Source organism: Martes martes (genome assembly GCF_963455335.1).
Source record: "Martes martes genome assembly, chromosome: 10".
NCBI lineage: Eukaryota > Metazoa > Chordata > Mammalia > Carnivora > Mustelidae > Martes > Martes martes.
The window spans coordinates 29436532-29460386 of record NC_137898.1 but is presented as its reverse complement, the minus strand read 5'-3'; the positions used below and the strand labels follow the sequence as shown (position 1 = coordinate 29460386).

Here is a 23855-nt window from a genome sequence, read left to right as displayed (position 1 = left end):
CTTCCCTTGTGCACTTTTTTTTTTCTGTGTGCGCTTTTGTAAAGAAATAAAAATAGGAAAATGCAGACACAGCGTGCTGAAATCATAGCTAGATTTAGATGGTGCACTGACAGGATACATACTGGAGTGAACGGCACAAAGTTGAGGATACTTGTGTTAGGGGGTGGGTTTGTGGTGGTTTTTCCTTTTTTGTCCAAAAGTTGTGTAAAACTTTTTATCTTGCTTTTATTGCAGAAACACAACATAGGGTAATGTTTAAAAGAAAGCTGAAAACTCAGTTGGACGAGAAAGCTTGATAGAAAGAAAGAACATGTTTGTCTCCTAGCGCCTTGCTCTGACTCCCAGTTAGAACTTTCTGGTTTCTTTATTTTTTCCTTCCATCTTCTCCAGCTTTTTCCATGTGGCTTTTCCATCAAGGCTTTGGTATGCTGTTCAGTTTGGCCTGTGGTGTCTTCCTGAGTGTTTAATCGATCTTTTCGTTCATTGTGTTTTCTCTTCTTCCCCCTGTTCTCCTCTTTCCTTCCTGGCTCCTCCCTGTGATTCCAGACCACCTCAGGCCCTGTGTCCTTGGGCCAGCCTTGACCCACTGCTTCTAGCCCCACTCGTCTCTCCTTCCTCTTGGTTCCAGCTGCATAGCACTGAGTATAGCACTGAGGACTTTGCATTTTGTCCCCATCATTTTGTGTTTGGACATCTATCTTGCCTTTCTCCAGTCATCTTGAAAGCTCCCAGAAGGCCAGTGCTGCACCATCCATTTCTCGTCACCCAGATGCCCAATGAGGGCCTATTGAGTGGTCTGCAATGGTCTCATGATGAGAATTTCTGTGTCTTTCTCATTAGGGGCTTTTGGCTACTTCGAGGTCACTCATGACATTACCAGATACTCCAAAGCGAAGGTGTTTGAGCATATTGGAAAGAGGACTCCCATTGCTGTTCGATTCTCCACTGTCGGTAAGTCCGTCTGCCTGCGTGACTGGCATTGGGTCACTCAACCCTGTACCTTCTTCAGGGCATTTATAACTACATTGCAAGGAAAGCATATTAGAAGATAGAAAAAAAACTTCTCCAAATGATAGCCAGGTTTTACAGTAGAAAAAAAAATTCTGAGACATGCCGAAAGTTCCTTTAAATTCTATTTGTTTGAGGTCTTAGGAAATCGCACCAGGCACAGGCCAGCACTGCAATTCTGTGACATTTGGAAAGAACTTTCCTACAAGTGGTTGCCTCAGATGGAAACGTGGAGTGGGGCACTTAGTCAGCAACCACAATAGCTGCCCTTTATCGGGAATTAACTCTGTGCCATCGTGGTTACGTGCTTTACAGACATTAGCTCTAATCTCATCTGTAGATCTACTTTGCAAGGTGGGGTTAATTCTATTTCAGAAGTGCGGTGATTTTTTCAGTAGTGCTAGTATGAGTTAGATCTATCATTGCCTCCTCTCAACACCTCACAATGCATGATTAATGCTGTTTCTCTTCAGTCTGTGCATTTACTTTTGGATTCAAAAGTAAATGACATTAAGAATAAGAATCTATATTTTCACTCATTCTCTTAATCTTAACCTCACAATTTCCACTATTCACTGATTTTCCTTGTTTGCTATCTTAATCTTTATAAGTATTTTCTTTATTTTCATTTAAATTTTAATTACCTTTTAAACAAAGCTACCTAATGTAAAGTGGATAATCCTTTTAGCTTTTACAGTTATGTACTCTTTTATTACTCTCAATTAATTCTTTTGTTTAATTGGTAGACTCGGATTAGCTAGTAGGTGGTAGAAATAATAACCCAGGCACTTAACTACATGATTTCCTTTTTTATTTTATTTATTTATTTATTTATTTATTATTTTTTAAAGATTTTATTTATTTATTTGACAGAGAGAGGTATCATAAGTAGGCAGAGAGGCAGGCAGAGAGAGAGGGGGAGAAGCAGGCTCCCCGCCAAGCAGAGAGCCTGATGTGGGGCTCGATCCCAGGACCCTGAGATCATGACCTGAGCCGAGGGCAGAGGCTTAACCCACTGAGCCACCCGGGTGCCCCTGATTTCCGTTTTTACAAATGGATTAGAGAGGATAGATCCCGGTATTTCTTCATGACTTTAGGTTTCTTGGATGGCAAGTACTCTGGCTTATCCTTCATTTTTCCCATTTCAATTTTCTAGCTGGAGAGTCAGGCTCAGCGGACACAGTTCGGGACCCTCGTGGGTTTGCTGTGAAATTTTACACAGAGGATGGTAATTGGGATCTTGTTGGAAATAACACCCCCATTTTCTTCATCAGGGATGCCATATTGGTAGGTGATAAAATATATTGCATTCCACAAATGTTTGATTTAAATTGATTTCAAACACACTGTATTGACTGGCATTTAAAGAGAAGCCCCAGGAAAAGCAGGAAGAGAATTCATGTTGGCTTGTTTGCCTTTTTAAGTACATTTTTCTGTATTTAATAACTTTTTATAAAATCAAATAATGGTTACCATTGGTCTTCAGTTTGGGTCTGATTCTTGGGTCAAGATTCACTGACTTCATGGGAATAGTCCAGTTTTCTTTGTAGAGCCTGGAAGATTAACAAAAAGAGACACTTTGCCCTGGAAACATGTAGAGGGTAAATTTCATTTTAGGGTTTGGCAGTGTAAAGTTCTAGGATTATCTTGTTCTGAGTTACAATCTGTAGACCTAGCCATAGGCAATGTATAATGTAAGACACCGTAATTCCTATAAACTTAGTTTTGGGACTATTTTCTCTTTTTCTGTTTAGTTTCCATCCTTTATCCATAGTCAAAAGAGAAACCCTCAAACACACCTAAAGGATCCCGACATGGTCTGGGACTTCTGGAGCCTGCGCCCCGAGTCTCTGCATCAGGTGGGAACTCTTCTTTTTCACTCTGTTGTAACGTTTCACCTGAACTGTGCCTCATCATATGGTTCTCCAGTGTGGGCTCTCTCATTGGACTTTTCTGACTTTCTCTTTGGGAGGCTTCCTCGGATTTCTTGGCCCCGAAGAGTTTTATGATGACTGATTTTGTTAATCTTCCCCCATTTATAAACCTTAAGTGATGCTAGAAACATTATCAGTTGATATTTAGCAATATTAAGGATTAAAGTCTCTAGTACGAAGTAAAGTTCTTATAGTAGTGAAAGAAGGAAAGAGTGTTACCAAACGTATTTACTGTGAAAACGGATTTTGAATAAAAAGTTAGGCTACTTTTTCAGATTTGTTTTTCCTTGTCTTCACTGAATTCTGAGCCATGAGGTTAATGATTTACATGTCATTCTGCTTTAAAATTCTTGTTATTTTGTGTAAATGATACTAATGATAACCTTTCCTATGGGAACTTGCTTAGTGAGTTCCATGGCATTAAGAGATTTAGAAAACTTAGGGTTATCTTTAAAAAAATCTAGGGTGTTTTGATTGAAACTGAGAAATGTTAGGCTTTATTTTCCTGTTCCTTTAGGTTTCCTTCTTGTTCAGTGATCGAGGGATTCCAGATGGACACAGGCACATGAACGGATACGGATCGCATACTTTTAAGCTGATCAATGCGAAGGGAGAGGCAGTTTATTGCAAATTCCATTATAAGGTACGTGTTGCCTTTGGGGGAGATGGTACAAGGCTTCTACCACCCATATTTCTTTACTCCTGAGGATTGGGCGAAGAACAAGGCCCCTTCTCGCCTTTCCCTTACCTCCCCTCTGAAGACCGAGAGGTACTGGTCCAGGTGACTGGGACCAGGACTCCAATGTTGGCTCTGCCCAAGTGAACAGATGCCCGCTGCCCAGTTAAGGGAACTGCGTGGGCTCTCTTTGGTCTCCTCTTTCCATGTGGCTGGAGGGTAGGAGTACACAGCTACTACCAACGGTTAAGCTTTCTTCTCCTTCAGGACCCCGGGAGCAATGCGTAAATATTTGAGAAAATGCTCATTTAATGCTGGTTCTCTGGCTTAATGTTCTGGTGCTGGCAGGTGAATATCCACTCTCCCTGAAGAGGGAAGACCTAAGGTTTTGGCTCCTCAAATGAGAGGAGATAGTATAGGTCTCCAGGCCATGTGAAAGATTTCTACCAGGTTTAGCCTAGCTTTCTAGACTTCTTTGTTGGAGTTTAGAATCAAGCCTTAGCAGAGTAAAGCAAATCTTGCTGCTTGCTAGAGAGACTCAAGATTTCTATGCTTTGTGTTTCCTAGCCCTGAGTCATTGTGCTGAACATAGACATCTTCTGTGGTCCGGGAGGGGACTATGGCAGAAATGGGGTCTTCCTTTCTCTAGTACCAACCTCACCATCACTTTCAGTCTGATGCTATCTTTCCAGAAACATTTCTTCTAACTTTTTTTTTAACTTATCCATCCACTTATTTAGCATTTATTGAGGGTGTATTATGAACAGGGCAAAAAAAAGTAAAATCAGTTACAAATGTAAAATAATAAAAATTGTTTTTTTCATTTCCTTTCATATAATCATATCAAATGAGTTACCTTTGGGGGAAGCTTTGAGAACATTTTAATTAATTGAAGTGTTTTAAAGAGCTCTCCCATAATGATCTTGGCATTTGTTACAATAAGTAATAGTCTCAGAGAACTCTAGAAGGTATTTTAAAAAGTATCTGGTTGCCTAAGAACATGTTTCCAAATACTACTGCTAAAATTAGCACAGAACAGTCGTGGACTTGGGACAAATATAGTCTCCTTAATGGTATCTATCCCAAGACCTGTTTCCTTCTGTCTTGTCTTAATCTTTATCTGAACAACTTATGTAGGTATATCAAACAGGAAAACCGTCTCCCTTCTTTATACTTATAACTTGGATATATAAGCTTTGGCAGGGGACAGTTTTAAGCAACAGTTGTCCCATTGGCTTGTAGCTGCCAAAGGGAGCAGTGTTTTGTTACTGAGAGCAAGGGCTAAATGACTGTCTGGGGCACCTGTGTGGTGGTAGCTTTGCAGGCAGACCAGTTGTGAATTCAGATCTTCCCTTTTCTAGGTAACTCTGACCTGGTCATATTATTAAAAGGTCTCTGTGCTCCAGCTTTGTCACTGTGAAATTGGGATAATAATAGTACCTGTCCATGACCCTGGAAGGATTGGATTGCTTATGGACCTGTTGAGCAGAGGGCCCTGGGGTAGCCCAAGACCTACTTAGATATTTCAGTCTGGATTATTCTGACCTATGACTAATCTTTTCTAAGCCCAAGGGATTCAGTTAAAATCAGAAAGGTATTGCAATATTATTACTCAATTTAATGTATTAGCTCTCTGGATGATCTGCAGATGGTGACCTCCATTTTTAAATCTGGAAGGTGACTGTGCTTCTGGTCTTGTAGAAAGAAGGGTTCAAATCTTGCCGTGAGCTAGAGAGACTCGAGATTTCTGTGGTAGAGATTCAAAGTTGACTTTGCTGAGGAAATCTTTCCATGCTTGGCTTGTGGGGATCTTTCAGAATAAGATACAGGAGAGAATCTGTTGAAGAGGCAGTATGGTGTGATAGTAGGAGCATTGGTGAAAGTGACTAAGTTAGTTGGCTCTTCATGGCTTGCTTGGGAAGTCAGAATACTAATTTTGCCTGCTCGTAGGTAGAGAACTGGTTCAGAGTGGCTCTACTGAAGTTCTTTTCAGCTCTGTGAACTATGATCCTATGATTTCTGAAAAAAAATAAAAGGAAGAGAGTAGGGGTGGAGGGATGCTGGCTAGCACAATCTCAATAATTGATCCGAGCTATTACAAAACAGGAATTAAAAAATTACTTCATGTAAAATATTTGCTTATTTTAAAAATATTTTTTTATTTTATTTTATTTTTTTCTGATTTGAAAAGTAACATGAGTGTAAAAATTCAAATAACCACTCTGGAAAACAGTTTTGAAATTCCTCAAGAAATTAAATGTAGAATTACCATGTGACCTGGCCACTGTATTTTGAGATATATACTAAAAAAATCCACTGAACTGGACACTTTAAAATGGTTAAAGTGGTGCATTTTATGTTATGTGTATTTTATGCCAAAAATTTCTTGGCTTTTCTGAAGACAGTAGTACAACATTCTTTATATGGGTGAGAAATTGAAAATAAATTAAATGTTAACAGTTAAAAAAATTCAAGTGATACAGGATACAGAAAGGGAAAGATAGAACTAATTTTAAATGTGAAATGTATATACAGATTCCCTGGGCATTTAAAAGAATCAGGATAGCCAAATGGAATTTCTTATTGGTGAATTCCCATTTGTATCAGATTTGAACAAGGAAAATCCAGTCTGAGTTGTGTTCCTCATCATCCTTCAGTGCATAACTGATGAAAGTTCCATAAGTTTGCCAGGACATTTCAGTTTGAGCTGCTTTCTCTCATTCTGTAGACTGACCAGGGCATCAAAAACCTTTCTGTCGAAGACGCTGCAAGACTTTCTCAGGAAGATCCTGACTACAGCCTGCGGGATCTTTTCAATGCCATTGCCACAGGCAACTACCCCTCCTGGACATTTTACATCCAGGTCATGACTTTTAATCAGGCAGAAACCTTTCCATTTAATCCATTTGATCTTACCAAGGTGAGTATGTTAACAACTAAATTGTTTTCTTTCTTTCTTTCTTTTTTAAAAAAATATTTTATTTATTTATTTATTTGAGAGAGAGAGATCACAAGTAGGCAGAGAGGCAGGCAGAGAGAGAGAGAGGGAGAAGCAGATTCCCTGCTGAGCAGAGAGCCCAATGTGGGGCTCAATCCCGGGACCCTGAGATCATGACCTGAGCTGAAGGCAGAGGCTTAACCCACTGAGCCACCCAGACGCCCCTCAATTGTTTTCTTTTTTAAGTCTCTTTGTACCTAATTTTACAAATTCCAGTCAAGTATTTGTAACGATAGAGAAGTTATGTACGAAATACAGTGCAGCCACTTTGCAGTTTCCTGGCCTATGCATCTCACTTCTAATTCCTTTTTGCTGAGTTCATTTGAGTTCCTCGAAGTGGTTTGATCTCTCATTATCAGCAGGGAACAGAGCTGGAAAAGCTGATGTCCTTTTGCCTGGGGAAGATGTCCATGTTTACTGTTTACGGTTGTGAAAGATGTAACCAGTGCACTCACCTGAAGTTCTTTTCACTTTACTGGATTAAAAAATTATTTTCACTTATTATCATTGGCTTCATTATATTAGAAAGCTGTTTTTTTTTGTTGTTGTCAAGATTTTATTTATTTATTTGAGAGAGAGTGAGCAAGCAAGTGCGTATAAGGTGGGTGAGGGTAAGGACAGAGAGAGAGGGAGAAGTTGACTCCCTGCTGAGCAGGGAGCTTGATGTGGGGCTCAGTCCCAGGATCCCAGGATCATGACCTGAGCCAAAGGCAGATGCTTAACCAACTTGAGCCACCCAGGCACCTTGAAAACTGGTATTTTTAATAAGTACGTTAATTTCTTTTAGTTGGTTGTTTGGTAATTGTGAATATGACATTTATTTTTAGATTTGGCCTCACCAGGACTATCCTCTTATCCCAGTTGGTAAACTGGTCTTAAACCGGAATCCAGTTAATTACTTCGCTGAGGTTGAACAGTTGGCATTTGACCCAAGCAACATGCCACCTGGCATTGAGCCCAGCCCTGACAAAATGCTTCAGGTAAGGTTGGTGGAGTGAGATCTTCTGAGACAGGCGTGCAGGTGTGTGCATGGATGAATGTATGGATGCGTGTGCGTACGCACATACACACGCTCTAATTTGGCATGACCTATATATAAAGAATTAACTAGAACATCACTTAAATTTTAATCAATCTGGGTCCTTAGTTCCTGTGAGTCTGATGGAAGCATCCTGATGTTATAGTATTACAGTATAAAGCAAATTTCATAGTATGCTAAGACTTTGATATTTAGTCTTTTAATTTAAAAGAAGAGAAATGTCTCAGATATTTGTAGAGTAAAGCATTCTTCATTCAGTCTGTCATTGATGGGAGTAAATATCATTAACTGGTCAGTATAACTCGATTCATTTCCTCTCCCATGGTGATGCTTGAATTTTTCCATCTGTAAAGAGAGACTGGAGATGGTTTTTATGAACTGAACGTATGTCACCAGTGATTGAAGGCAGTGGGTTAATTTAGCTGTTTGTCTCAGTCATGTTTCTACGCATTCACTCTTTTTTCATCATTCTCCACTAGGCTCTTTCAAGAGTAGAAAGAGTGAAAAATACTTTTTTTGGACCAGAAGTCAGTAGGAAAATAATTGGCTTAATAATTACTGAGTAAATCAATCTCTTGTGTTTTTGGACTCTGACCATGAAGCAGAGGTGAAGGATTATTACTCAAGATCAGGCCACAGGGGCTGATGGCTACTTCTTATGTAAGCATCTGACTCTGGTTCAGGTGTCACTCTCCATGGAGACAAGCTAAGATTCCATTGTTTTTTTAAGATTTTGTTTTTATTTATTTGACAGAGAGAGCACACAAGCAGGGGGAGTGGCAGGCAGAGGGAGAAACAGGCTCCCTGCTAAGCAGGGAGCTGGACGTGGGGCTGGATCCCAGGACCCTGGGATCATGACTTGAGCCGAAGACCGTTGCCTAACCAACCTGAGCCAGCCAGGTGCCCCTCAGTTATTATTATTTTTAAATTTTTATTAACATATAATGTATTATTAGCCTCAGGGGTACAGACCTGTGAATCGTCAGGCTTACAAACTTCACAGTATTATTTTTTTTTAATAGTAACTTTTCTGCTTTGACATTAGGAACATCTAAGGCTTTTATAGAAAATAAGCTTCTCATTAGCTTTCAGTTCAGTTTAACTAACATATAGATCTGTATCTCTCTCTCTCACACACACACACACACATACACACACACATACACATATTTACTTATTTATATTTATTTATTTATTTATTTATTTATTTATGAGAGAGAGAGAGAGATGGCTCACATGTGAGGGGGAAGGGGCAGAGGGTGAGGGAGCGAGAATCTACAGCAGGCTCCATTCCCAGTGTGGAGCCTGATACGGGGCTCAATCTCACAACCTTGAGATTATGACCTGAGCCGGAATCAAGAGTTGGATGCTTAACTGAGCCACACAGGCACCCCTTAACTAAAAGAAATTGAATACCTCTCTGCATATGATAGACTGCTGCGATAACATAAAAAACATAAGATAACTATAATATAAAGCAGAATGCCACGTGAATTAGGAGAAATCTTGTCTGTTAGGAGGATGACAACAAAGTTTCAAGAATGAGGTAGCATTTGAGATGGCTTTTGAAGAATGGGTAGGATTTCAGTTTTCAGCAGAGATAAAATGGGGCAGGAGAGAGGCCTGAGTACAGGTGGACCATGTTGGGTGTATTTCAACTATAAACAGTCAATTTTTCCTAGAGTGGAAGAAGTAAGATTGGGTACATTGAGCATCAGTCAGAGGGGACTTCAGTGCTTGAGTAGAAGTTTGTACGATTGTCCCTTTCAGTTTTGAGAAATGTGATGTGTGCATATCGAGTAGAATCAGTCCAGTTGGTGAACTGGAGGTCAGGGAATAGAGAAGGAGAGCCAAGCAGCTCACAGAGCACAGGAAGGAGTGCTTGTATGAAAGGAGTAAAGGAGGCCAAGCCCTGGGACCCTGGGCATCCAACTTTCCCTGCCTTGGGGTTGGAAGGGAACTGAACCGTGTGAAGGAGGTTACTGGGATTTGCCAAGGCATGAACTTGTCACGGGTAGAGCTAAGCCTGCATAACCCTGGTATTGAGGGAATAGGTTGAAGAACAAATATTATCCAAATTCTCCTCATGATCCAGGTCACCATGGCTCTCTGGGGCCACAGTGAGACATGGAGACAGTTAACAACACTGAGTCATACAGTTAGAAGACCTGAGAAGCATTGGGTGGAGGCCTCGGCCCAGGGCAAAGGACCGCAGATCATATCCATGTTCTCTGCAACAACAAAAACCAAGCATCTAAGACATTTCATTTGAAACTGTTGGGAAGAGGGTCCTGAGAAAAGATGATAAACTGAAATCATGCAATTCTATTAGTGAATTGAATTGTATGAATGAATCCTATAATTTCTGTCAGTATTAACTTGGCTGTGGCAAACATATTTTAAATTTATGTGCTGTCTTCTTGTTTTTTTTTTTAAGTGTGTTTAGAAAGTGAAAGGACTTTATTTAGTAGGTGTGGTCAAGATAGTCCCTGGCTCAGTTGTTTTAGAACATACGTCAGTTAGCTGTGAGTTCTGATGCCAGGGAGGATATGAGAAGCCATACGTACAGCACAGAAGGACTGCTGTGCTTACTTAGCCGTTTGGTGACCAGTGAGGAAACGTTTGAGGTTTTTTGAGTAGGTAAGTCATGTAATCTGTGTGGGGCCTGAGACCGATGCCTTTGGCAGAACATGTAGGACAGTGATGGTGGAAGAGGGGCTGAAAGTGGACAGCCAGGTAGGGGGACTTTGAAATCACTCTGATGGGAACTAAAGAGCATCTGAGGGTGACAGTGGCTGTATGGTCATGAACAGTGTTCTCCATTACCTTTCAACAAGATCATATTATTAAACTTTAAAGTGTTACCCAAAGTGGTAAGCCAGATCACAGTGGAAAGGACATGGATTCCAATCAGTGGGGTGCTAGCAAATGTATTTTACAATATGATACATCCTTGAGAGTGGGAAATAACATAAGGCAGGGCACTAATTTGTATTTGAGGAGAAAAAAAAGAGTTCTCTTCTGGAATAGGTGTGAAGATTCGTGGCTGTTTAGCTGTGTGACGGGGAAGATTAAGGACCGTTCAGTTCGGGAGAACTCATGAGATCGAAACTTTGCTCTTTTGGGGGGCTTGGCAGGGTTTGGTGGTAATGCTGTAGAGAGTGCTTCGTGCTTGAAGATTGAGAAGCAAGTGTGCAGACCATTCTGTTGTGTGTGTGACCGCACACAGCCAGCACCTGTTTCATTTGTAACTGTAGGGCCGCCTTTTTGCCTATCCTGATACTCACCGCCACCGCCTGGGACCCAACTATCTTCAGATACCTGTGAACTGTCCTTTCCGTGCTCGAGTGGCTAACTACCAGCGTGACGGCCCCATGTGCATGCTCGACAATCAGGGTAGGCCTCAGATGTCTGGGAGACGGGGGGAGCCTGAGGGTGCCGCTGAGCGGAGGGTGGGGGAGGCCCTGCCAGGCCCATGGTCTTCCGGCTCCTCCTCTGCGAAGACGACCAAGGGGACCTTCTGCTCCATGAAGCAAGGATGGTTTAAACTGCCCGAAGACTCTGTATTTTTTACCTGTTTGATATGTTTAATCCAGAGTTCCCATCTCAGATTTTCCTTGCCGTCCATCAGATAATGGAAGGTGGGAGAGAGATCTTTCATGACTGTTGAAGAGTAGCATTCAGCTTAGGGGTTAGGTTTCAAAGACTTTTCACAAAGTGGACAGTTCCTTATCACTCTTGGATCACTAGGACTTAAGACTTTTGGAAGTGCAAAGGCAAGAGTTCCTGTTTCTTGTTTTTTGTTGTATTTGGCTGGGGCCAAGGAGGAAGAAATGTAGATTGGGTTTCGAGGGCATGGGGCAGGTTAGAATAAAGGAGACAGAGTAAATCAAGGAATTCTCCTTCACTTTTTTTTTTCAAAGTGAATATAGTTGAATTCATGTAAATCAACTGGTGAGATGAGATGCTACTGTATTTGGTTCTTTGGAGCTCATTCATAAAATTTATGATTTTTTTTCTTTTAACTACTCTTTTTGGTGCCCATGTACAAACAGCCTCTATTTTTTATTACTTGTTCTAGTTAGAGAATGTTTGATTAATGTTTTTTCCTTTTAATGCTCTCTAGTTTAATATCGATCTTAATTTTCTTTCTTTTTTTCCCCCCCCATTTGGGGCACATTTGTTTTAGTAATAGCCTGCTTACAGTGATCCCTTCAGAAAATGTACTAATGATTTATATTTATAGCCATAGATGTCTGTATTCAAACAATGTTTGCTTTTCTGTGATACAAATAATACATTGTGCCCTAGAGAAAATTTGGAGAAGAAAAGGGGAGAATAAACCCACTTACAGCCCCAACACTCAGAGGCCATAACTGTTGCATTTTGCTTTATTTCCTGCCAGTTTTCTCTGGGACTATTTTTTAGAGACTTCAGATTATTTTGTTTATATGATTTTGTGCCTTGCATTTGTTACCATTTTGACTAAGCCTTTTCTATGTATTTAATGAATTTACTTGCTCACTAACTGATTACATCAGGAATTTACAGTACTTCTACCTGAGGTTTGCAGAGCTCAGGGCATGTGCTGTTGCCCAAAGTAACTGATTTTTCCTGTGTCGGTCTTCCGCATTTTTATTCTAAAGTGATTTCTTCCTTTCATATTCAGCAGTCCAGAGACTGGCTGTATTGGAAAGGTTCATGTATATTCTGGAACTTCATTAATAAGTACTTGCTTCACGTTTATCCTTCTTGTTCACCATTATGGTGGCATATGTGTGAAAAAACTATTCAAAGATACATTTTGACACACCCTTTGCCTACTTTTAAAAGCCAAGCATTTGGGTTGTGCTCTTGAAGTTTAATGACAGAGCTTAATTGTTCCCAGTAGTCAGTGACTTGAAGACAACTCCCACTTTGAGGAAAGGTCAGAACTCATTTGGAGGTAGAATTTTAAAATTACTCAAATAGGCACATTTCAAAAAGCTAATTCTTAGTGCGGAAGACCATTGTGGTGGCTGGTTGTTGGAGCACTTTGCCTTCCAGATAGATAACGCTGACCTGGAATGAATCTCCAGGGCTAATGATTGGGCCCCATAATAGTATGGGGCCTTCCTTCTTCCTACATGCCCTTGATGCCTTGATGGGTGTGATCTGTAGACACCTTGATTATCCACTCTGCATAATCTGTCCTGGCAGTGAGCTGGTTAAAATTCCAACCTCAGACTGGTTTGTTCAAAACACTCAAGAGGTTTCTAGGCCACTCCTGCTTAGGCAGCATGTGCTCAGGCAATTCAAGCTTCAGCCAACATCAGCTGAAGCAGTTAGGAAAATAAATATGCCAGAATGAAAAAAAAAAGGCCTTTTAATTTATTCCAGAAGTCAGAAAATATGTTTTGATTGCATTTGTCATTACTTCTTCTATAAGTCCAGATAAATGAGTGCTGCCATACTAGAAATATCAAACTAAAGGACTAAAGTCCTTTTTTATTTACTTGTGGAAGGAAGTGAAAGTGAAGTTAGAATTGAATAAAGTCGTAGTCAGTAAAGGAAAGGTATTCTGAGAATCTAAATAACCTTGAAGAAATAGTGAAATAGAGTTCTGTAATGGGAATGTAGTCTGTGCTGGAATGGAAGAGAGCAGGCAGATCCCAGATCCCAGCTCTAGCACTAACCACCACATGACCGTGCCCAGGCAGTTAGCAACTCAGGGCTCGGTTTATCTGTGTCTATATATTGAAGGAGCAGAGCTAGAACTTTCAGTTGCTCTTCAAGATTCTGTGATTCAGTGTTTGAATTGAGCCCAATCCCAAATGAAATGCTCAGATTTGAAATGTACCTTTGGGTCTCATCTTCTGTGGGGACCAGATCAAACCTGTATAAATATATTTGTACCAGTAAGCAGCAGAAGATTTTCAAGATCAGATCACTCGAAGTGTTCAAAAAACTTAAGATCTCTTCATTAAAACTCAGAGTGAGACCACCCATGAGAGCATTTGGAAGGTGGCATTATTCTCTAAGAATCTGAGTCCTGCCTATAGCTGAATAGGAGATGTTAAAAATAGCTTGTACATGCATATGGATTGTGTTTGTATACATGCATGTACGTGTGTCGGTATATACATGTAGATGTGATAGCCACTTGAACTATATCTTACTATGTTGACTGTTTGTAGACTTAATTCATTCTTCACCTCTCCAAGTGAATCTGTATGGTTTTCTTTTGAAGGTGGTGCTCCAAATTACTACCCCAATAGCTTTAGTGCTCCGGAACAGCAGCCTTCTGCCCTGGAACATAGCAGCCGGTGCTCTCCAGACGTGCAGCGCTTCAACAGTGCCAACGAAGATAACGTCACTCAGGTAAGAGAATCTCAAGCAGACTCCATGCTGAGCACAGAGCCTGATGTGGGACTTGATCTCACAACCTTGAGATCATGACCTGAGCCAAAATCCAGAGGCAGACTCTTAACTGATCAAGCCACCCAGGCTGCCCCAATTTTCCCACTCTTAAAGTGTCTAATATGTCTTAAATTGAATTCATGGAAGACATCTCTAATCATAAATCAGTGCCTTTATTAGATGGAGTTGAAGTGTTGTGTTTCTATGCTTTTTCAGTACAAGGTACGGAGACTCCTTTTTGTTCCCCCAAATTTTATTGAAGGGATTATAGGTGGGGGCCACTGGGGAAGCAGTGACGCATGGAAATATAAGAAATGTACAAATAAAGCTTAAGTAAAACCACGTCTGAGAAACCAGGCAGGACAGCCCAGATTTAAGGGACTAGAACAGGATTCACAGTAGCACTAGGTACCTCAGAAGCAAGAGTGTGGCTGTGTCCACTGGAGGGCACACTGGTCACCGGGGGACAGCGCTGCTCTCCAACTGTCGGCTTCTATTTTTCAGTACCAGTTGCTTATTCTTACGGTGTCCTCCTGACTTCCTCCTCGCTTCCTCATAGCTTCTGTTTTAACATTGCTGTGGCTTTGGTGTGACCTTGGCCTAACTCTTCTCTGTGGCTTCTTTTACCATATGTTACTTTTTAGGGGGGCCCTTTTTCACTCTCTCTCTCTCTCTCTCTGTCTCTCTCAGTACTTCCGTGTCAGATTCTAGAGAGAGGGAGTCGAATTGATTTGACTGGTGTTTTCACTCTAGGCTGCATCATTGACCTTTGGCCAGCCTGTGGCTATGTGCCCAGGTCAAGTGCCCATCCTCTTTCTGATCACCCATAGCTGTCTGAGTGAGGTTCTCTCGGTGGGTGCACTGAAAGAGACCCTGTCACTTTGAAGAGGAGCCTCCTCATTAATGTGTCCAGTACAACTTAGACCTCACACAAGAGAAAAAAGAGATTTAAAAGTCTAATTGTCCTAGAGCTCAGTTTGGGTGGTTGGTGTTTAACTTATTATTTAAATTAGAATAGGAACTGTATCTAGTTGTTCAATTTATAAATGTGGGTTCTAATTAAAAGATGTTTAAATACATGAATTAATTCACCGTGAAGACATCTTTGTTTGAAAGGGATGCGTGCATAGTAGGATGTAAACCAGATTTAGATGAAATGAAACATCTTCTAAAAGCCTTTTGTAGTTACTGCATTATTCTTGGTGATGCGGATGATACCAATATATTATAATACAGTCCGTACCTTTCAAAGAATTTTGCTTGCATGAGGCCTGCTCCGGTGTTAAACTAGCTAATACTACCTCTGCAAAAATTAATTTAGATAATATGTGGCTTACAGGGTGAGAGAATATATATGCAGTTCATCTAACTAACGACCCATGTCTAGGATACGTAACGAACTCCTATAGACCAGTGAGAAAAAGACCAAGGAATAGAAGATGGGCAAAGACTTGAACAGGCACCTCACAGAAGACAACATCCAAATGACTGGAAAACATACCAAAAAGTGGTTCATCTCTATATTCAGCAGGGATGTACGAAATGACACCACAAAGAGATAGCACTACCTATGCACCAGAGTGGCTAGAATTAGAACGACTGGCCAAGTGTTGAGAGAACGAGAAACGATGCTCTCGCTCTCCTGTGAGTGTAAATTAGTTTAGCTGTTTTGGGGAACTGTGTCTCAGTATACATTTGAGCTAAACACGTGTGTGTCTTTTGACCCTAGTAAAGTACACTGTTATGTAGGAACCCAATATAAACGTAGACATGTGAACACCGGGAGACATGGGCAAGACTATTCCTGTTACCCAGATGTTCAACAAGAGCTTAGATAAGCACATTTGCCAGAACACATTGAAAATATGAGAAGTCAAAAGAATTGCATTTGGGGATGCAGTTGGAGAAAAGGGGATAATGACCGGAGGAGGGACTCTGGTGGGGAGATTTCTGAGGTGGAAATGATGTTCCTTCTTTATCTGGGTGGTGGTTGTGTAGTATGTTCACTGGGAAATCACTGAACCCACATTTAGGGTTGGTACCCTTTACTGTAGGGCCGTAACACTTAAATTAAAAAGCTTACGAAAGAAAAAAAAATCATTCTCTCAATTTGCATATACTAGTAAAAATATCATGTTTCCTTTGAAAAGAATTTGGTCCGGCTATCAAAGTTCTATGGTTAGCGTGTTGGAGCTGATAAAACCATTTAGAATCTTTATCGGGTCAATGAAATTGAACAGCAGTCCATGCCCCTCTGCATTGAGCCGCTGAACTGTGTGTACAGATGGTGGTTGCTAGCCAGGTGTAAGGCTGTGCAGATCAGAGCTCCCTGGAGACTTCCCCAGTTCGACTTCCAAGTCCCGCCTGCCTTTTGCCTGAGCAGCGTGACTGCGGAAGCCAGGCTCAGATGGGTAAGGGGACCATACTATTTCTGTTGCAGCCACCAGCTGAGTTGTCCACCTGCTGAGAGAGGGCGCTCTTTCTCTTTGTGTTTGTACATGTGCCTTTTTTTATTACTCTCTTGGAGCTAGATTAACCAGATCTCGGAGAGCAAGTATTTTATGTGGGTTTTATTGAGTAGTGTGTTGATAAATGTTAACAGTTGTGTACAGGGGGCAAAGCCCTCATTTATAGTGTTTGTCAGTTTTCCTTTTTTTTAAGATTTAATTTATCTGAGAGAGAGAGAGAGCGCGCGCACGCGCACAAGCAGGGGGAGGAGCAGAGGGAGAGGTAGAAGCAGACTCCTTGCTGAGCAGGGAGCCTGGCAGAGCCTCTGTTCCAGAACCCTTGAGATCATAACCTGAGCTAGAGGCAGTGGCTTAACGAACTGAGCCACCCAGATACCCTATAGTGCTTGTCAGTCTTCTTGGTGAAAATATTCCCTAGAGCTGATTCCAATCTAGGAACATGGCATCACTACATCTGTGGCATTGGGACATGAGGTTCAGTATCACATTATTTTGTTCTATTTCTACTGTAGTAATACAGTAGACACAAATAATCTCAGGAACATAGGTAATAGTGTATTAATTGGGAGAGCATACATTTTGAAGGTTTATTATTTTTGTTTATAATGTAATTTAACTGTAAGTATGTAAATTATATATAAACATATAATTGAGCTTTTAGTAACGACCGTGTTTTAACAACCCACAAAATTCTTAAAAAGATAACAATCTGCTCTCATAAGCAGGTGGGCTCCAGCACACCACTGAAACTGCAGGACCAATTTCCTTTTAGTTTGATGGTAGACTGATGGAACATAGGAGGCCACACTTCTATTTGTCATACATGGACATGCTAGATTAAAAAATAAAAAGAAAAGTAGTTGAGCTAAGAAACAAAATTAAATCTCTGGGTTCTAGAAATGAAAAAGGGATCACAATAGTTCATGAACATCAAAGGTATATATATCGTGGTGGGTAACCAGACTTTATTTACATCTTTATCAAGATTTTATGACTCCAAGGGGCTTGGAGTTTAGGCTGCAGACTCCCTGTGTTGCAGAGAGCTAGAACTGGCCTCTTGACCTGTGACATAATGATGAGAGTCAGGAACCGGCACTCCATGGGAAAAACTACCCACCAGACTGAGGCTACAGCTTGCCAGCATGTGGGCTCTAGATTTCCTGAGAGATTGGGCATCCCTTTCCTCTGCTCTTCTCCTCTTAGATGAGGTCTCTGTACTCTTGTTCCACTTAGAACCACGTAGAAGTCCTGACCTGAGAAACAGTGAGTCAGCGAACCCTTTAGGCCTTTGCAGGAATGGTGAAAAAAAATCACAAGACCCCTTAACAATTTGGATCCAGGTGATGGTTCTGCAGAAGATAACTCCTGTTGGAGATGAGTCCCAGGGAAGAATCACAATACAAGTAGGGAAATCCAGTGCCCTGAGAAATTGCACGTGCCATAGGTGGAAGAATCATGTACATGATAGAATAATCTAAAAGGGCTTTAAAATAAGCATGTATACTGTATTCAAGGAGATAGAGAATGGGATATGATCTACAAGATAAAAATGAGATATGGGAAAACAAAAATGAATAGAATTAAGAAAGAACCAAATAGATGTTTTTTGAAACAAAAAGTACAATCTTTCAAATAAAAATTTAACAGACTAAAGTATCTCACTGGATGGTTAAGCAGTGTATTAGATACAGCTGAAGAGAGAATTAGTGAATTGGGGGATAGATCTGAGGAAATCCCCATAATGCAGTACTGTGATTGGATTGTGGTCATGTCCGAAGTTTTATTTTTTTATTATTATTTTTTAAGATTTTATTTATTTGACAGAGATCACAAGTAGGCAGAGCAGCAGGCAGAGAGAGAGGGGGAAGCAGGCTCCCCACAGAGCAGAGAGCCCAATACAGGGCTTGATCCCAGGACCCTGAGATCATGACCTGAGCCGAAGGCAGAGGCCCAACCCACTCAGCCACCCAGGCGCCCTCAAAGTTCGATTTTTTTAAACTTTGGTTTCAAATGTAAAATTTGTTCAAAAAAATTTTTTTAAAGATTTTATTTATTTATTTGACAGACAGAGACCACAAGTAGGCAGAGAGGCAGGCAGTGGGGGTGGGGGGGCGGGAAGCAGGCTCCCCGCCAAGCAGAGAGCCTGATGCAGGGCTCGATCTCAGGACCCTGAGATCATGACCTGAGCCGAAGGCAGAGGTCCAACCCACTGAGCTACCCAGGCGCCCCAATTTGTTCAAATTTTTTAAATGTTTTTATGGCTTGATATTTGATAACACTCTTAGAAAAGCTATGAACATTTTGACATTGTATGAATTTGATACTTTGGATAATTGGGTATTTTTGTACTTTATAAACATTAGTAGAATAGGACATAGGATGGTGCCTGGTACATTATAGAGACTTTATAAATAAATAGTGGTTGAATGAATGAATGAATGACATGTTAGAATAAAAATCATAGCTGTTACTTAGAAATGGTTGATTTCAGAAGTGAGCAAAGCCCTTAGGACTCATCTACCTTACTTCTAAGTTGCTATTTTTCATTTTAATCGATTGATTTTCATGTTAGAGGCAAGCTCGATTGATACTCATGTTAGAAGCAAGCTTAATCGTATAAACAGTTTCACTATTAACATGTGTCTTCTCCAAGAAAGCATTGCTTCTGAGAAACTAAGGTATATATTAATGAATTAGGGTTTCTTCCTCTATGGTTCTGGATGAATTGAACAAAGGTCGTATCATGCTAAGTTTCCGTTAGATGACGGCTTGCTGGCTCTGGACGTGTCTGTAGCAAGGTGTGGTAGGATTCTTAATTGTAGGCTCTACTGTGTCTTTAGCTTGTAAGATACATCTAAACACTGACTATAAAGGACATTACTCCAAGAAGCAGTTATGAGAGCTGTTGTCAACTGAATTCTCCCTGTTCCACAAAACGAAATGTGAGGAACTCCATACAAATGGCAGTTTTCGCTAGAATTATAGCTTACCCTTCAGTTCTAAACACTTTCTCATTACACCAACGAGAAGTTATTTTTTCATTTCAAAGGCGGCACATTGGTTGAGTTTTGTTCACAAAAGCCTGGTTATTTATATATAATATATATTATATATAATTATATTATTATATATATTTATATATAATATATATTATATATTATTATATTATTATATATATTTATATATATTATATATAAATAACCATATATATAATATAATATATATTATATATATAATATATATCAATATATATAGATATATATATACCGCATCGCGCATTTTCCCTGCACAGGTGCGGACGTTCTACACGAAGGTGCTGAATGAGGAGGAGAGGAAACGCCTGTGCGAGAACATCGCGGGCCACCTGAAGGATGCACAGCTTTTCATCCAGAAGAAAGCGGTGAGTGATACGTCAGCTGACGGGTGACACCTGCTGGCCGGAGGAGAGAGCGCAGCTGTGTGAGAACCCTTAAGTGAATGTCGCTTCTATTCTGCTTGAGCTAATTGGACTTAAAAAAAATTAGGACTAATCCCCAGCCCACCTCCGATTCTTTACGCTGCATGTTTTTTTCTCCAGGGAATGTGGCATAGCCGCTGATCCTTCAGTTCTTTGTCCAGTGTGTAATAATTGAGTTGAATTCAGGGTGAATTCTGTCCTACGCTCTTCAACTGCCACCACGTTCTGTGCCAGAGTCATGTCCAATATAAAAATGTGGGTCCTGCCCCAATTTTGCTTCAACTTTAGACAATAAGAAATGCGGATTGCTTTTTTTTGTGTTGCGAAGCCTATCTAACCAGTCGGTGTCATGACACCTGACCCTCCTTCAGAAGCAGCTAGACTTGCACTCTCTTTGGGGAGCACTGAGCCACTGCCACAGCTCAGGCTGAACTCCTGAGCTGAGGGGCCAGGGTATTTCTGACGGCAGCTCACTGTGCTTCGTGGAGCCTTCCCGCTCACAGTTTTTGGGGCCTGCCACAGGAGTAAGCTTCTTGGAAGTTGAGACAACCCTGCAGTTGCCTTCTGTCTTGGTCGCTGCTTCTCTGTTCAAAGGGACAGCTGGACTGGCAGCTCTCTGGGATGTGTTCAGAGGCCTGGAGACAAGTACCAGCAGGCTGGGCACTTTCTCTGTAGGCAAAGTTCTCTGTCTTTAATTGTCTCTCACAAGTGTGTGTCTAAAAATAACCTTTTAAACTGCAGAGACACTATTTACACGTTTCCCTCTGCAGCCGAGAGATGGATGCTTGCTCTGTGAGGTAGGCGGGGGCGGGTTTTTTTTTTTTAACACTTTATTATTATTTTTTAAGATTTTATTTATTTATTTGACAGAGAGAGAGAGAGAAATCACAAGTAGGCAGAGAGGCAGGCAGAAGAGAGGAGAAAGCAGGCTCCCCGCTGAGCAGAGAGCCCGATGTGGGGCTCGATCCTAGGACCCTGAGATCATGACCTGGGCCAAAGGTAGAGGCTCAACCCACTGAGCCACCCACACACCCCGGCGGGGGCGGGTTTTCTCTCACTGATGAGAACGAGTGGGACAGTGTGTAAGCAGCAGAACTGGACTTGAACCCTTGGTCTTCTTCTCTTGCCTGTGCTGAAACTGTAAGGCTTCCTGGGGGTTCACAGTGCCCCCCTCCTGCTGTCCGCTCAGGATCAGCCCGTGGTTGGGAACTCCTGCTCGAAGTATGTGGAGTTGCCCAGCATGGGCCACCGTCTTTGTACACCTCACTTTAAAGTCAGGCGGTGTCTGGGCCCGTCTCGTTCTACAAATCACTGTGACTTGTTGAGTCACCCTGAGGCCGGCTCCTTATGTGCAGCAAGTGCCACTCACCTCATCCTCTGAGGTAGGTTTCATTATGTTACTCGTTTTGTGGGGAGTGGACACTGAAGCTCAGAGGAATGACTTATCCAAGGTTGCTCAGCCGGTCTGTGCCAGGGTTTCCCCCGGACCCTTTCAGTCTTACTCTGTGCTGTTCTACGCTGCATTGCTGTGCCTGCCTTCCTCCCCTACAGAGTAAACACTGTGCCATGCGTGCTGGAGGCCAGCCTAAGAGGGGGCTAGGGTCAGTTTACATTTTTGTCGTTTGGTTTTAGGTCAAGAACTTCAGTGATGTCCATCCTGACTATGGGGCCCGCATCCAGGCTCTTTTGGACGAATACAATGCTCAGAAACCCAAGGTGAGCCCAGAGCAGCCCGGCTGGGGTAAAGGAAGGGTGTCCTGGATCAGACTAGGTTGGAAAGTTTGATTTCCTTAGTGATGATTCTTCCCAGGGACAACTGTTAGATTTTCCAAGCTGTTCAGACACTCCCTTGCCACGTAAAGAACTCACCTGCACAGCACACCCTCTTTGCTTTAGCTCTGGACCACATAAGGTCATGTAGGTAAATGCAATTCCCAATGGTTATTATCTTCATGTGAGCACAAATTAAAGCCAAGATGAACACCAGGCTGCTGCTGCTGAGCGAGTTAATTAACCTGCTGGTCTTGTTCTTTTAAAACAGAATGCGATTCACACCTTTATGCAGCATGGGTCCCACCTGGCGGCAAGGGAGAAAGCCAACCTGTGAGTCGGGGCCCTGGGCCTGCCCCAAGTTGCTCTCCATCTGAGAAGCAAACCGTGGTGTTCACACACCTACCCACTCTTTGCCAGACAGAAGATTCTCCTGGGCTAGGTGCACAATCGCAAGCCATGTCTTTCAAATAGTAATCCAGGTTTCTATCGCAAATAATGTAGCAGTGGCGTTTAGTGCTATTTCCCTGGGGGGGAATAAGGGTAGGGCTTAATAATGGTAAAAAAGAAAACGTACTTGCTTTTGACAGTTGATTGGATTATTCACTTAAAATGACTAGAACGACAGTTTCTGGCAGAAATATGATTTTATTTGATAAGAAATAAATCTTGGTGAAATTAGTATGTTTACATATCATCTCATGGCCTTATTGTATAAAAATATGGCTATAATTATATAAGAAGAAAAGATCATCTACTCAGTAATTTTCATTTTTCTCAGTTCTGTATAGGAAAAACACACTTAATGCATTGATGTCTTTTGAAAATAATTTCACTGACATCATAGCTTAATGCTTACTCCTGCCTGGAACTGATCAGATTTTTCTAAACTTGGAATTACATCTATGGTCATATAGCATTGATTTTGCAACAGACTGATTTGTAATTGCTACATTTTTACAATAAAATAATCTGCACATAAAAAGAATGGCGTTTGATTTCTTTGGGCTCCATATATAACTTGGACTCTTAGTCTGAATATCATGTATTTTCAGATGCTTTCCCTTAAAACTGAGAATACCAATATTACAGGGATACTATATTATTTGTTTAAACCAGTAGCCTTTAGACACAGTTTTCTAAGACACTCTGGACCAGAACTTTTCATCCTACTGGGAAAATATCAAATTTTCCAACTTTGAAAGTTACTTAGCTCTCTTGTCCATTAGTTCACTTCCTTATCTGTTTATGAATTTTTAAAATAAGAACCTCTGATTCTTTTCTTTCTTTTTTTCTTGTCTATCATCTTTGCCTATCATGCTTAAATGGAATACTCTAGATGTGAGCTCTTGAGTACTGAATGAAACCAGTTTTCTTTGAAAATCCTTATTTCTGTCACCTCAGCTCTTCAAAACCAGTTTTACTCACTCTCAGAAATTCCCTGAGATCTTGGGCTACAGGAAACTGTTGGACCCCTAGTAGATACAAACTTGAGGTCCTTCAGCTCAAACATTTTTTTACCCCTCCCTGCCAAATTCTCCAGCCTAAATCCTTCCTATATTTGAGTGTGATTGGAAACTGTTCTGTTTGCCAACATAGAGAGTAAAGTTGTCCATTTGTGCCTACTGGTGAATACTTTCAATTTAGTGACTTTACTACAGTTTTTGCTTTTTACATGATTAAATATATAAGATAAGATAAACTCATAAAAATTAATGTAATTTGACATGGGGGAAGGAGTTTATTTGAAAATTGGTTATAAACACAAAGATGGGGTTTTTGAGATAATTTTCTGCTTTGGTCTATTCTGTCCTCTAGAAATAAGTCAGTAGTTAAAAATCACATATATCTAACATGTTTCTGGTATGTAACAATCTGACACCTGCAAGTGTCTCCACTTTTGTCCTCTGGAGACCTCTTTTTGTCATTTTCAAAGATAAATATTGATGAGGTTAACTTCCTCAGGTTTTACTTCCTGGGCAGCAGTACCCAATTATATTCCTTTCAGGTGACATTAAAATACATCCTGAGAGTTTCTGAGCCAAATTTATAAGGAGAATAAAATTAGTAAGAAGTAGTATGTTACAAAGGCTTTAGAACCACAAG

At 41.0% G+C, this 23855-nt stretch overlaps 1 protein-coding gene across 1 annotated transcript in view; it reads left to right on the top strand.

Annotated features, from left to right (window-relative positions):
- The window catches only part of CAT (catalase), a 40609-nt gene extending 17872 nt beyond the window's left edge, over positions 1 to 22737 (top strand). The window contains exons 3-13 of the mRNA XM_080815968.1: positions 841 to 951; positions 2165 to 2295; positions 2763 to 2867; positions 3460 to 3585; positions 6347 to 6538; positions 7444 to 7596; positions 10913 to 11051; positions 13885 to 14015; positions 19815 to 19922; positions 21612 to 21695; positions 22021 to 22737. Of these exons, the coding sequence (XP_080672094.1) occupies positions 841 to 951; positions 2165 to 2295; positions 2763 to 2867; positions 3460 to 3585; positions 6347 to 6538; positions 7444 to 7596; positions 10913 to 11051; positions 13885 to 14015; positions 19815 to 19922; positions 21612 to 21695; positions 22021 to 22086 (1346 nt within the window). The 3' untranslated portion in view covers positions 22087 to 22737. The remainder of the gene's footprint in view (positions 1 to 840; positions 952 to 2164; positions 2296 to 2762; positions 2868 to 3459; positions 3586 to 6346; positions 6539 to 7443; positions 7597 to 10912; positions 11052 to 13884; positions 14016 to 19814; positions 19923 to 21611; positions 21696 to 22020) is intronic.
- The last annotated feature ends 1118 nt before the right edge of the window (positions 22738 to 23855 follow it).